The sequence below is a fragment of the Lycorma delicatula genome, chromosome 5 (genome assembly GCF_047948215.1).
Source record: "Lycorma delicatula isolate Av1 chromosome 5, ASM4794821v1, whole genome shotgun sequence".
In the NCBI taxonomy this organism is placed as follows: Eukaryota; Metazoa; Arthropoda; class Insecta; order Hemiptera; family Fulgoridae; genus Lycorma; species Lycorma delicatula.
Genome location: NC_134459.1, coordinates 56,744,060 through 56,758,702, shown reverse-complemented (window position 1 = coordinate 56,758,702; position 14,643 = coordinate 56,744,060). Strand labels below are relative to the sequence as shown.

Here is a 14,643-nt window from a genome sequence, read left to right as displayed (position 1 = left end):
ATACTAGTGATATTTATCTTTGTCTAAAAACTATTTATGGTGATGAAACTGTTGATGAAGTGAATGATAAAACGAAGTCATTGATCAATGAAAGACCACCAGCATTCTTCTTCATTGATGTAATTTGAAAAGTGATTCACTGTTGGGAGAAATATGTAGCTGTAAATGGTGAACGTGAAAAAATAAATGTAATTTTTTGTAGGAAATAAAATGTATTAAATATATTATACAAGTATTCATACAAATAAAATGTGCTACTAAGTATGGTGTCCAGCAGGTTGTGTTTTATTCCCTGTGGTTCTCAATTTACATTCTGAGACTAACTTCAAGGACTGTTGGATATACATCAAGCAATTTTTGTTAATGGTGACAATCTCAAAATATTAAATAGGCTGGTACTTACAAGGACTTCAAAGCTGATGGCTAAGGTACAAGCATGAACTGTATGAATTGTAATATTTGAACTAAATGGTCAATGTGTTAAAATGGAAAGACAAGAGTTGTGATTGTTACCAAACAGCATAATAAACTGAGAAGTTAAGAAACCATGTAAAAATATTTAAATGAAAAAGAAATTGATTAGCTGAGACAAGTTGTAGGAACTTCTGGCTGAAAAATGTAATGAAACGGATGTAATTACAAACGTTAATGATTAACTCTGAGTTTTTGTAATATCTCATGCCGCAAGTGTAGTTTTGATTAAGCAGTAACTGCAGATGCCACATGGATTACCAGTATATGGTAATTCTTGGGAAATGGTAAAAAAGAAATACCATTAAAAAAGAAGAGAAAGAAATAACTCAGCACATCTTCTTACATTGTCGAGTTCTGTTGTCCAATTGACAACAGGAATAATCTGAGAAAAAGCCTTAAACTGTATGTGTTCTAAGTTTATTCTAAAAAATGATGATTTTCTAAGTATATAAGATGTCAAGCCATCTGAGTTAACTGATTCTGAAAGCGTACATATAGTGATAAGAAGTTAGAAATAAATAATTTCATATTTAATAATATTTCAACTGTTTTAACTCTTTTTAAATAATACTAATTAATTAAACTTGAATGTTCTATGCTCTTGTTATGAGATTAATGTTATTTAAATATTTCCTCAAATATTTAAAAACGAACATTTTCAAAATTGTTATAATATTGTATACTGATTTCACTATTATTTTATTTGCATTACTCTTAATCTATATAATTATTATTTTCTTTAATAAATATAAAAAGAAATTGATCCCCTTTTTTATTTGTTAATTATTATATATTTTGAGATACTGCTCCAACTGAGGCAATTCTGCTGGTATTCTTGATCCTTCAAAGCAAAGAAATCAGCAGTTCCTTTAGTTATGAATAAAGTAGCACATTTCAATAGTACCCTGACATAATCTGTTTTTAATGTATAATTTTATACACTGAATTGAAATATGTACTTAACATCAGTAATATTTTTTTGTGTATTATATTTTTCATTAAAAATTACATTATATTTATCATTTTGTAGTTTGCAATGAGTTTCATTCCTTCCTGGGAATTATATCTAGTTTCATCAAATCACTGGATCTACAATTATAAAATAATACATTAAATAATTTGATGAAATAAAAAATAATTTCATCAGAAATGAAACATAACAAAAGCATAAAAAATATCAGTAATTTTGGATATACAGAAGAGATAATAAACATATGGCAGTGCTTCTTCAGATTACAGTCAATGTCCTAAGTTTAGTTTTTGTACAAGTATTCACATTTACAGTAATAAATAAAAACTGCAATAAATATAATTTTAATTTTGTTAATATCACTAAGGCTATAACAGAACACTCTGTACAAATCTGTGTAATTTTACTAAAAATAGAGATAAATATAAAAGACTACATCCATTTTGATTGAGAAAAATAAAATAGAAATAAAAAGTGTGTACTAACCTAAGCTTCGTTTAAATCCTATTGAATAATTAATAATTTTTAGTAAAGTAAATTCAAGAGATTTCAAAGAAGCTTATACTACTAACACACAATACCAAAATATAACATAGAAAAAGTTGTTTTATTAGGAAAAAAATTCATCAATTTTTTTTAATAGTACGTTGCTGCTCAAAAAATTACATGTTGCTCACATTTTACAACTGTACAAAAGTAAAAATGCAACAGAGTTTTGTAAAACTTGAAACTAATCGGTTTCTTTGTTCTGTTCTACAAGGTTCTTTGAAATGTGCAATAAATCACTCACTACAATTTTTGTTTGTAATAGATTTTTAAAACTCTATACGTTACAGTTTTTGTCTTGAATACGAAGAAAATCGTACTTTTTCAGTTTTTAGAGACAATAAAACAATAGCATAACTACCATATTACTATAAATAGTAAAATTAAATATCTCTGATAACGAGTAAAAATAAGTAAAATTTTAGTAGCAAGTAAAATCTTAAGCAAAGTAAAATTTTAAATTCTACCTTTGGAATAAGTCAATAAAATAAATATTAAGTAATGTTGAAAAAAATTAAGTATGCTGAAAAAAATAAGGCAACCCTAGTAAAATTTGCTTGTTAGTCGGAATATATTAAATTACATGTATTTTTTTTCCATTTTAGTACAGTCACCTGTTATGACTTAGAACTGAGAATAATATACTACTACCTAACTTATTTCTTAGAAATAGATTCCTTACTATTGGGAAAGAGGAAAGAAATTTTTCAAACTGCTTTCATCTTTTTATTTTTTATGAACTTCCACAAACATACTTGTTACATTTCTTAAATGTATCTGAATATCTACATTTCTTAAATAACATTAAAAATTAATAAAATTCACCTTACTAGCACGTTGAGACACATTGACACATTGAGAAACTAGCACGTGGTTATGACCAATCACAAATTCTCCATACATGCAAAACAGCACATAAATAGCATTAAAAATAACAAACCAAAAAACTCCAACTTTGCCAAATATATAATAGAACACAATCAAAATAATTTTATGAAAATTTATTAAAATAAATGAAAATGAATTTCATGAAAATTATATTTCATATAAAAATTATAATACTTCTAATTTATAAAAATATCATATTTACTGTAATAATGAAAATGTAATTAATGAACAAAAAATGTTTAAAGATAAAAAATTATTTAAAAACCTACTAAATATAAATATAAAAAAATAGTAATTATAATCTAACAAATATCTCATTGATAACATGGTTCTATTTGATTTCATTTTAATCCACCTGAGTACATATACATTCCTTCAGTATAGGTTAGGACCGGACAGTCATGACTGTTTATACATTTTAACCTCTGATTTTTTAATTTTTGACTTTAATGTAATATTTTTAACTCCTAAGCCGAAAGATCTAGAGCTTATCTCAATGTGCTGGTAAGGTGGATTTTATTAATTGTTAATATTATTTTACATATCAGTGGTACCATGTTTGAGAAATTAATCTACATTTCTTTTAAAAATTATCTGCCTGCAATTGATACTTTATAAATAAATGACGAACTGCCATTAATTACTGATTACAATGGCAACATTATGTCCTAAAGTAGTCTAGCTCTTTGTAAACAAACTAAAATTTGTAATAATTAATTGCAAGCATTTTTTCAAAGACTTGTCATTGGATATGTAATTATAATAGTTACCATTAACAATGCAACAATTTATTAATCTTAATGTTAATTTAAATAAAAAGATACGCATCAAAATTATTTGAGTTAATTTAACAATAATAAAACTGATTTAAAATAATTGACTTCATCGTTAAACTTAAATTAAACTTATAAATTTAGTTTTCTGTGATATTAAAATAACATAGGTTATATCTATTTCTAATAAATAAATTAAACCAAATTGTTTATGACTGGATTCAAGATCAGCTAATAAAAATTAGTTCTGCTTACTCAGATATATATATATATACATTCAGAAAGGTATATTTATTAATATGAGTAAGTTAATCATGACCATTTTCATAAATAAACAATGGGGGGATTGTTTTAAAAATTCTTAGGATATTAATGACTGAACACTTGGCTCGGTGATCAATTGGCTGTCTTTATCAACTCAACTTGCATTCATTCTCAGTAAGGATACTTTTTACTTATAGTTTCTATCCGCTTGTAATTTAATGTGTAAAATGTTTTTCAAAGATACTAAAAACAGAAAGATACAGAATCACTAAAAGGATTATTGAAATATTTACTTTAATTCTGATTCACTTTTCACTTGATGCAATACTAATAGTATTTTACTCTTTATAAAATAACAGAATAAATGTCTATTTTATTTCATTATTATTTTCATACATATAGGTCTGGGAAAGCTTTTGAAATCAAGTTTTGGATGGGTACTTAATATAACAAGTAGCAACTTCAAATAATTTAATTTTGTTTTATTAAAATTTAACCATTTATAAATATATTTAGATTTGCAGAAAAACTTAATGTATATTCTCTCCACATATAAAATTTTATAATTATTGTTAAAGTACAAACAAATAGAAACAAACTTACAAATTTTTTGAGATTTTATACTGGAATGACATGGTCATCTTTGTTGAAGTAAGTTTTTTGTGATGCATCTGGTAAGGATCCATTATACAAAAAAATTTCTTCACAAAATAAAAAGCATCTGCATTTATTGTGTAGAATTGTTTTTTACAATTTACATAAATTGTATGCATGCGGTAATTATATCTTATAAATAATTAAACAAGCATAAAACTTACATCCAATTCTTCACCGATTCCTATGGTTTTGGCAACTACTTGACAAAATATCTTAATCTTTACAGAACTCTGAAAAAAAAAACACAGAATTACTAGTGTGAGATTTTTTTTCACAGAATAGTCACAAATTATTTAAACTTTATCTTTATGCACAACCTAAACATGGCAAATGTACTGAATTATTTCAAGGATGAAGAATTGGTCATTGAATATGAGGTAACCAATTTTAAACATAGAAGCTGGAGTAGATATTTATCAATTACAAGTGGTTTAAATAAATTTTTTATATGGATGATATGCATTTTCCTGGAAGGATCAAGGGAAACTACAGAAAAACCTTGATCAGAGAGCATTATGAAATACAGAATTATAAATAAAATTAAATGGTTATAATACATATCAATTTTACAAAAATAATTACTTTTTGAATTAATGGGATGTAACTATTTGAATATAATAAATAAATAAGTAAAATCAGTATACAATATAATAACAATTTTAGAGATAAGGTAATAAGGAGATGAGGTAATATGTAAATGTTTGAGTTAGTATATACATATGTAAAATAAAATCAGAAAAATTCAAGTTTATCTAAACAATAACTGTTATTTATAACTTAACAATGAGGTAATGTTACTTTAGTAAAAGGACTAATTTTAAATTAACTAATCAAAAGCACTTTTAGATTGGTTAGGTGACATAAAAAATAGAAACTGAAACACAATAAAATTCTTTTTGATTTTATTATATTGTCCAACACAAAAGGATTTTTGTTATCTGCTTTGATACTAGTGAATATTGTTATATTTTAGGCATAAGTTACTTTTTTAAAAAAGTTATCATAAACAGGAAATGACAGAATTTTAAATAAACTAAAAACCGGTTTATACGAATCACATTATTGGCCCCCAAATAAACATCTGACAGCTCATTTTTTATCCTGAAACTCCTTCTGATTTCCAAGTAACTCTGAGATGTAATAATATATTTTAGAAATTGTATATAGGCTAAATAAATATTTAATATTGATGCCAACTTAAATGACTGAAACTTTAAAGTGAAATAACATAGCTTGATCTTATTACAAAAAAAAAAACAATACAATTTTTTGGTAGAAATGAATTTTGATCAAATCAATTTGATCATATCACAAAACTTTTTCATCTAGCAAGAAGTCTACAAAATTTATATAATGGTAAATAGAAGTATTATTTTTATCATAATGGATATTTATAATAGTTATCTGTAATCAAAATTTCCTAGTTACAAATCCATATAACAACGGATGATTTTTGAACTGCTACAGCAGAACTTTCTGATCTCAATAACTAATTATCAATTGATGTAAATCTAGATTACTAAAAGACTTCGGACAAGTCTTTCTGTAATGAAATATGAGTAGTTATCCACATTGGAATTTGGTAAAAGACTACTGGAAAGACAGGGATAAAGTAAACATTGAAAGCAGCATGATAAACAGAATTGAAGCAATTGTATTGTTGAGATGGAACAATTACATTAACAGGGCAAAATGCAGTAGTCATCAAACTGTTGACATATAATGTGACTGAGTAGACTTGAAAACTTTCTATAGTGTCTCCAAATCCGAAAAATTGGCATTAAACATCATTGGTCATTATGTGTTAGTGATTACTACTTTCAATAAAAATAAAAAGGATTTTACGCATTTTATGCCAGATGCTGATTCTTTGTGCAGGTAATTCGGAAAAAAACTGCCAAAATGATGCTGTTAATCTCTTTGAATAAAATTCAGATGATACGCATTAAAAGGAAATTTCTGGAAAGGCAGATTTTATCTGAACATTACTTTGCTTCACAGTGAAGAGAATGATGTGGATTATCAAAGAGGAACGAAATACATTTAATCATTTACAAAATATTAATAATACTATCGATCCGAAAGTGGTGCTGTTTTTCTCCACAACTAAGCCACAAGTTTCAAGACAAATACAACACATGAATTATTTCAGAACAATGATATTGACTCTTTCTTAAACTTAAAATGTCCAGGAGGATCTCCTGTCTCAATAAGGTTAGCCAAAATAGGTGACCAAAATAGATTTAAATATTTTTATCTGTTTTGGAAAATATATACAAGTTATAATAATATGGAATTTCCTTTCCAATTCTGGAAAGAAATTAAGGTATTTCTACACAAGGTAATTTTAAAATTGGCCTTTACAGACACACATAATTTTGAATAATTGTAATTTTGTGATAATATTCTAGTAACAGAGGTAAAATTAACTTTTCAAGAATTAAAAATTCTGTTGTATATAGTTCATCCAGAAATCAAAACTGCACTAACAGAGAGATGGAGAAACTTGTCAATAAACGCAATCCTTAACTGTGCACAATAGCATAACTAAACAATACACATTGGTGTAAGCTTCCTGCTGCAACTGGCTACTCAACCTAATTGAATTCCAATAACAAACATTTTTCAGTGTTAAAATTTTTTGAGAAAATGTTTAAAAGTTACATAATGAAATGAACTTAGAAAGTACAACAAAATTTTTACCTTAATATAAACTAGAGTTTTGTTAATTAACAAATAATATGTTCAATTAAATAAATTAACACAAGACACAATTTTTAAGGAAGTAAAAATAAATATAAAATTTCAAATTTTGTTGATCTCTGGGGCAGAGTGATACTATCGGCCTTTCATCTGGGAGCCTGGGTTTGAATCCCGATCAGGCAAGGCATTTTTTATATGCTACAAGATTCCATTTCCATATTTCTAGGTACAAATTTCTCTAAAGCTTGCTGAATTAAATTATTCATTAGTTCAAAAAAAAAAAAAAAATAAATATACCCAATTTTATATTAATTTAAAAAGCCAATCAAATAAATTCATTTCCTTTTATTATATTACTTAACATTTTAAAAATTAAATTGTATTAAAGCCTTAGTTTGGTTACATATTTGACAAAAATATCAAAAAAAAGGAGGGCAAAAAGTCATAAAATATTAACTTCAAACAAAAGTATAACTTTTCTTAAACATTGTTAACATAAAAATCAATAACATATCAACAGTCATAAGATTTTAAAACTACTTTTATTAGAATTTTCAGGAGAAGTACATATTTTATATTTTGCTCTAGACCAAAACCTTAGTGAGGTTTAGTCTAATAAAGCAAAATCTAATTAAGGAAAAATAAAACAGACACTTGACACACCTTACAAGAAAACAGCAAAATAGTTTTAAATGTTAAAAAACTAGAACCTACAAAAGAAACTATAAGGCTTCTTGAATAAAATCTAGAAAAAATAAGAAAAAAGTTTACAATAAAAATATCAAGAAGGAACTTAAAGAAACAACAAGCACAAATACTTTACACAAGAAGGAAAAGAGAAAATACCTGACAAGAATATAATATAAAAAGTTATCTATAATTAAACAAAAGTTACGCTAAAGTAAAATAAAATAAAACCAGAAATGATAAAACCATAACATTATTGGTGGGATGGGATAAAGATGGGTGGGGTGGAGGACTTCATCCCAAAAATCATGTTTTTATTTTTGGAAATTAAAAATCTAAAACATTTATCTACAAACTAAAGCAGGACCAAAAACAAATTCTTAATTGTAACATAAAAAGATTAGCAATTTTTAAATTAAATTAAAAAAAAGTTACTTTCTTTTATTTTTATTTCACAAATAATAAACATGATTATACCATAATAATTTATGATATACCTATACAAATGTGCAAAACATAAAATGTAGTATTAAATAGGGTCAACTTAAACACACAATGGGCAGTACCACTACTGAGTGGAGACAGTGTAATGCATTGTTTCCCACAGAAAGGAGCAAATCAATTCATTGATTTATACTGTCACATTTGGTTGCTTCAGATAGTCTAAATGACGTGGTTTGGTGTGAACTCATTTCATTGCTGTATTTACATTGCTAACTGAACTCACTTCAATGGGATCTCTGTACTGCGTTTACATTGCTAACTTTCTTTTTTTTTTTTGTATAGCCAGTAGCTCCAAAATTTTAAACCATAATCTGAATAAAAAGGACTGGTGGAACAAAACAGTTATGATGAATATAGAATTATCTTCAAAACCCATGCTGAGTGATCGTAAATCTGTCACCATTTCTGTAAAGGGTTTTATATCAAAAGCACAATGCAACATATTTCACGATTCTATTGCAAACTGCAACATAGTACATACTACTAAATAACACAATAAATGTTTTTAAGAATACTGAAATATAATGGCATGCATTGCCTGATTTAATAGAAAGATATAATTAACAAAACTTAAAAATTGGATGACAAACAGTTTTTGAGATACACAATCAATTCTTCATATAAATTACCCATCCCCTTGTTGTTTAACAAAAATTTTACAAGAGTTGTAATACATATATATTATTAAATGCACAAAATTTCATCTTGTATATCAAACTATTATTGAGATACACAATTAGTTCTGTATATAAATTATCCTAACCTCTTGTTTGACTCAAAAACTTTACAATGGTTACATTTTTGACACTTAATTCACTATGTGAATTTTCAAACTGTACAGCAAACCGTTATTGAGATATTTAATTAATCCTAAGTATAGATAACCTAACATCTTTAACTGATTGACTTCAAAATAAAAGCATGTACATATTTTAAATAAGTGTCCTATTTTAGCCAAATAACAAGGAAGTTTTAATACATGCAAAAAATGGTCTGAAGTAAAGAAAAAGGTGTTTTATGCATTCATCTCTTTATGGGTTTGAATAAGACCAAATAGTATCAAAACATATCTTAGCTATCTGAAAGGCATTAAATTATATGAAAAAAATGTATCTACTATTTGAGTAAAGTTTTAAGAAATGGACTTATGAGTCTATATCTCCGTCTTCTTGACTAATTGCATCCCATATAAAAGAAATCAGCATATCATATTTCTGCAAATCTGTCCATCAGTCTGGAGATGTCAAGCAAAAAATGACAACATATGTACATACATCTTTCTGAAATTTCTTCAATCCTAACTGAAATTTTTCAATCTAACTGTAATTTTGTTAGAGGCAGGACATGAAATGTCTAGATCTGAAAAACTCAAGACTTGAAAAATTTGACCAGATTAGTATATTTTCTGTTACATTAGTACAGTTATACAATGCAGTCCACAGGAAAGTAGCTCTTATATTGTATATTGTACAGCTACTATATACTATATTGTATATTGTATTAAGTATCCTTATATAGCATAAAGTGCAACTCTATAGTCTGTAAAAAAATTTTCAAGAAATGTTTTCCCTTAAATTAAATTTAAGTATTAACATGAAAATATATAATCAAAAAGAAAGATAAGCTCTTATTCAGAAAGAGTGAAAAAAATTGTAAAAAAAACTTTGTACAAAGAAGAAGCAATAAAGTAACAATCCAAGCAGGGAAAAAAAAGATGTAAAGATTCACTGATGACATCATTCTTTTGGCAGAACCCAAAGATAAGTTAGAAAAAGTACTGAATGGAATTGTATTGATTTATTGCTGGGAGAGAACTTCAGTCTGAAATTAAATAAAACAAAGTTAATGAAATTTAATAGAAAGGAGGTAAAGAGGAATTAAATATTATATATACTATACAGCAGAAGTGAACATTTTGTTACTTGAGTAGTAAAATAACAAAGAATGGTTAAGTAATGTGGACATCAAAAAGCACATAAACACATGCAAAAAGTGTTTTCATGAAGAAAGAAATCTGCTAGTAACAAATATAGATCTAAGAATTAAAAAATAAATCTTTTAAAATATTTTTGTAGAACACAGAAATTTATGAGAGTGAGTGGACTTTATGAGAGAACACAGGACTTTATGAAAGAATCTATCAAGCCCCTCAACTGACTACCAATACAAAAAATATCTAGCTACTTGACCATGTGATATGTAATCACATGGTCAACTGATTACTTGTATAGACATTTAAATTTCAGTTTATAAGTAAAAGTGGGTAAATTATAATGGAAAATATATAGTTTGCTTAAATTTTTAACCTACTTTCAAGATTTCCAAAAAAACAATATTGAAAACATCACTGTACTAAAGTATCCACAAATTAGTGATGGAGGTGAAATAGATATCCTATTTTCTTGAAGTCCAGGAAGTAATCACTGCTATAATACTGTTTTTTAGCTTTTTTTATTCATGTATATTGTAAGACATTTACAAACTTTTAATGTATGTATTTACAGGGGACTAGCAGATTGCAGATAAGGTTTTACGTAAATTTTTAAGCACATATGTATTCCACCAAGAATTTTTTTTTATAGCAATTAAGAATTGAAAATTTTTTTATTAGAATCCTCTTAAGTAATTACTATTGCTATAAGTGAAAGTTTTATTTTTTGTAAATGCAGTGTTTGTTATGAATCACAATTTATTCATCTGAGTTGTCATATTTAAAAAAAATATACTTTTATGAATACTATAGCTGAAAAATGAATAAAAATAAAAATTCGATTCTGTGATATAAAAATAGCAACCTTATATTATTAAATAAAAAAAAAGAAAGAATAATATTATTATATTTCATAATATACAGGTAGGTATTTGTTTTGGAAGTAAAAAAAAAAAAAATAAATAAATAAATGTAATGGATAAACAGATAAATTCAATAAATATTAATAATCACTTAAGTAAACCCATTTAAACAAAAATTAAATTTATAAATAATAATACACTATACAGTATATATAATTTTATAAAATAGTAAAGGATGTATACAATAGATGAATAAAATTAATTTATTTATAAAAATTCCTACTATTCTATCTGTTTACAATGTTGAAAAAAAATTAAAAAATCAAATTAATTCCAATAAAGATTACAATTATTCAAATCCCACATAAAATCTGTGGTTACATTATAAATAAAATATTTATAAACAGGGAATAATCATTCCATGAGATTCTTGAAAAATTTAATAAAACAGATAACAACCACAAAATTAAATCAATTTTATCCAATCATTTACTTTTTTCTAAATCAACCACAAAAAAACAATAATATTAAATAAAGTAAATAATTGTACAATATATATTAATTCATTTGCATAAAAACCAAGAGATATCAATTATTTAGTTAGAGAGAAAATCAGTTATTTATTCTTCACAATATATCCCTGAACTTTTTGCTTAAACAAACTGAAATTTTAAGACAAAGATTGGAATTTTTACTCAGTTCCTGAGCAATCACCCAATGGGAAGGGACCAATGGAGGCGTTTCCTTAAGGAAGTCTGAGCTGATTGTCAAGGTTCCTATCCAAAGGCTTAGCTTCCTATCTAAAGGAAAAGCTGATAGTTGAAATATTTATTAAAAAAAAAGGTCAAATTAAAATTTTTTATCGATAATATGGTGTCATTCTGAGTGAAGAACTTGATCTTCCAAGTGAATGTGGGGAGGAGAGACAGCTTGGAGACGGAGCTGGAGAGGACTATGAAGCACTTTTTGAGTTTCATTTCACAGTTCTATTAAGGCCAGATTTTAATCTTTTTTCACACATTTCCCTTACTTTTGATCCTCTTCCTCCATAGCAATCTTCTACAGGTTTTAAGTATTTCTCACTGAGAATCTTGGTCAGGATAAAGGGATTAAAAAAGTAACAATGTCCTTGATATTTGCATTGTTGAATGGGACAACAGTCACTGCTACAGCCGCTCAAGAAGCTCAATCATGTAATTAGCTGGTGATAAGGTAAAGTCATTTCTTCTAATATATTATGCATATAGGACCTAGAATCCTCATTTCTTCTAATATATTATGCATATAGGACCTAGAATCCTTAGTAAATAAAAAAAATTCAACTTTTATGTGTTAATAAAAGTGTTAATAAAAGAATTGAGCTATTGAATAATTTTTCTATTTTCTGAACAACTGGAAGGCAGACAATGAGTAGTTTCATTTAATTAAAAAATTATTTTTCTTTACATGATATCTTAAGTGTATAAAATTTATGGGAAACTAATTTTTGTGGTTTAATTTAATCTTTTTCATTCACCACTCCCATTACAATTGTACATATTCATACATAAAATCTTCCTTATTTTTGTTTTAACATTTTTAAAGTACAACCTCCTTTTTTTCTTGAAATTTAACTGACTATATTGGTATTTTATCTGTAGTCTTTTTTCTTTTCAATTGATTTTAAAATACATTTAACAATATATTTTTATTAAAAATAACAATTGAACTGTACATTCTAACAACGAGGTTAATACATGCAAAACTATCTGATTCTATAATTAATGCTACAATTACTTATAAAATTATTTTTTTAGTGCTTTTTTTTTGTCCAGTTCGTACAAAACAAGGTAATAAAAAAACAAGTAAATGAAAAACTATTTTTTTAGATAATTATAATCTATTATTAGGATGAAATCTCCAAAGCTACTTATTACAAATGGTAGTACATGATTTTTATGTTTGTTATTATACATGCTATTATGTTAAACTATTCTTTTTTCAAATATAAATTAAAATTTAAAATATTTTTACTTGATTAAAATAAAACATAAGCAAGAATAATTAAATAAAAGAAAGAAGGGGCTTACCATGCGGGCTAATGTGTTAATTTGAAGTAAAACCCAATCTGGACAATCTCCATCCCCACAAAAACGAAATCTCTGTAACAAAAAATATCAGATTACTTAAAAGTATCTATAATTAAGTAATTAATTTGTTAGGATCTGTTTTATAATGGCATACTCAATAAAAGTAAGTTTAAAGTATAATTTAGTTGGTAATTTAAAGTACCACATTAGTTTATAAAAAAAAACTGCTAGAATCAAAATTAACTATCACAATAGTGCACCTTAGTGGCACTTGGTTGCCATTGACTAATTCAACAACTGATACCGACTGTTGATGTAGTTTATCAAGTTGAGGTTGTGCACAGTAATTACAGCCACCCATGTAAAAATTAACCTGTAATTTATTAACCTACAAGTTTTATAAAGCAAATAAATATGTTAAATAGGACAATATATGGGTAGCAACAAAAGATTATGCACAATAATTATTTAAATGTACATTATGCATCAGAACCAATTTAAGAGTACAATTTATATTTCCATTTTTAATAAAATAAAAAAAAAGAAACTAATCAGATAACCTTTATACAACCATACAACCATTTTCAATTATACACTCAAAGTGCTAAAAGTGACATTGAAAATGTGTGGGATTAGTGTAGGAGGTAAATAATGCCCTTTTCCATGAATTTCCTCATTCCAACTAGATCACCTATCTCACTCCCTCTCCGTTGCTCCCCTCTTCATTTCACATAATCTAACCTGTTCTGGCAATATCGCTTGTTTGCCCCCTTTTTGCCTTAACTCTAATATTACAAGTGATTAACTGAATACTCAGTTACACATAAAAATGAAACCTAATTTTTATTTTTGCCCCATGATTTTTCATTTTGTGAATGACATAAAATAAATTGATCTGCACAATCTCTACATGGAAGGCTCTTACCTTTTTATAACATTATCTGAAATATTTTGTATTTAATAATAACATTTACATAAACATTAATATAAGTAAACAAATTTTATTTGTAAATTTTATAAATGAGTTTGTAATATTATATTTGTAACATTTCATAGTTCAGAACAGATTTTCTCCAATATAAACTATAGAAGAACATCGTAGCATGACACAAAGCACCATGGTAACATAGATGATTGCCTACAGATAGAATACAGATCCGAACAGAAGAGTCTTACAGATGAGATTAAGGCTGCTAAAGCTAATGCCTGGTAACAGCTAATTGCCGAATTGGATGAGTATCTTTGGGAAGATGCTTACAAAGCGGTCATGGACAAGTTTGGGCAGCCTGCCGCACCTCTCTCTAGTGAGGAGACA

At 26.4% G+C, this 14,643-nt stretch overlaps 1 protein-coding gene across 8 annotated transcripts in view; it reads right to left on the bottom strand.

The window, feature by feature from the left end:
• The window catches only part of LOC142324971 (COMM domain-containing protein 4), a 454,946-nt gene that overhangs the window by 17,522 nt on the left and 422,781 nt on the right, over positions 1-14,643 (bottom strand). For all 8 annotated transcript variants that reach the window (XM_075366153.1, XM_075366152.1, XM_075366155.1 and 5 more), the window contains 2 exons: positions 13,329-13,400; positions 4,734-4,802 (listed from right to left, as the gene is read on the bottom strand). In XM_075366153.1, the coding sequence (XP_075222268.1) occupies positions 4,734-4,802; positions 13,329-13,400 (141 nt within the window). The remainder of the gene's footprint in view (positions 1-4,733; positions 4,803-13,328; positions 13,401-14,643) is intronic.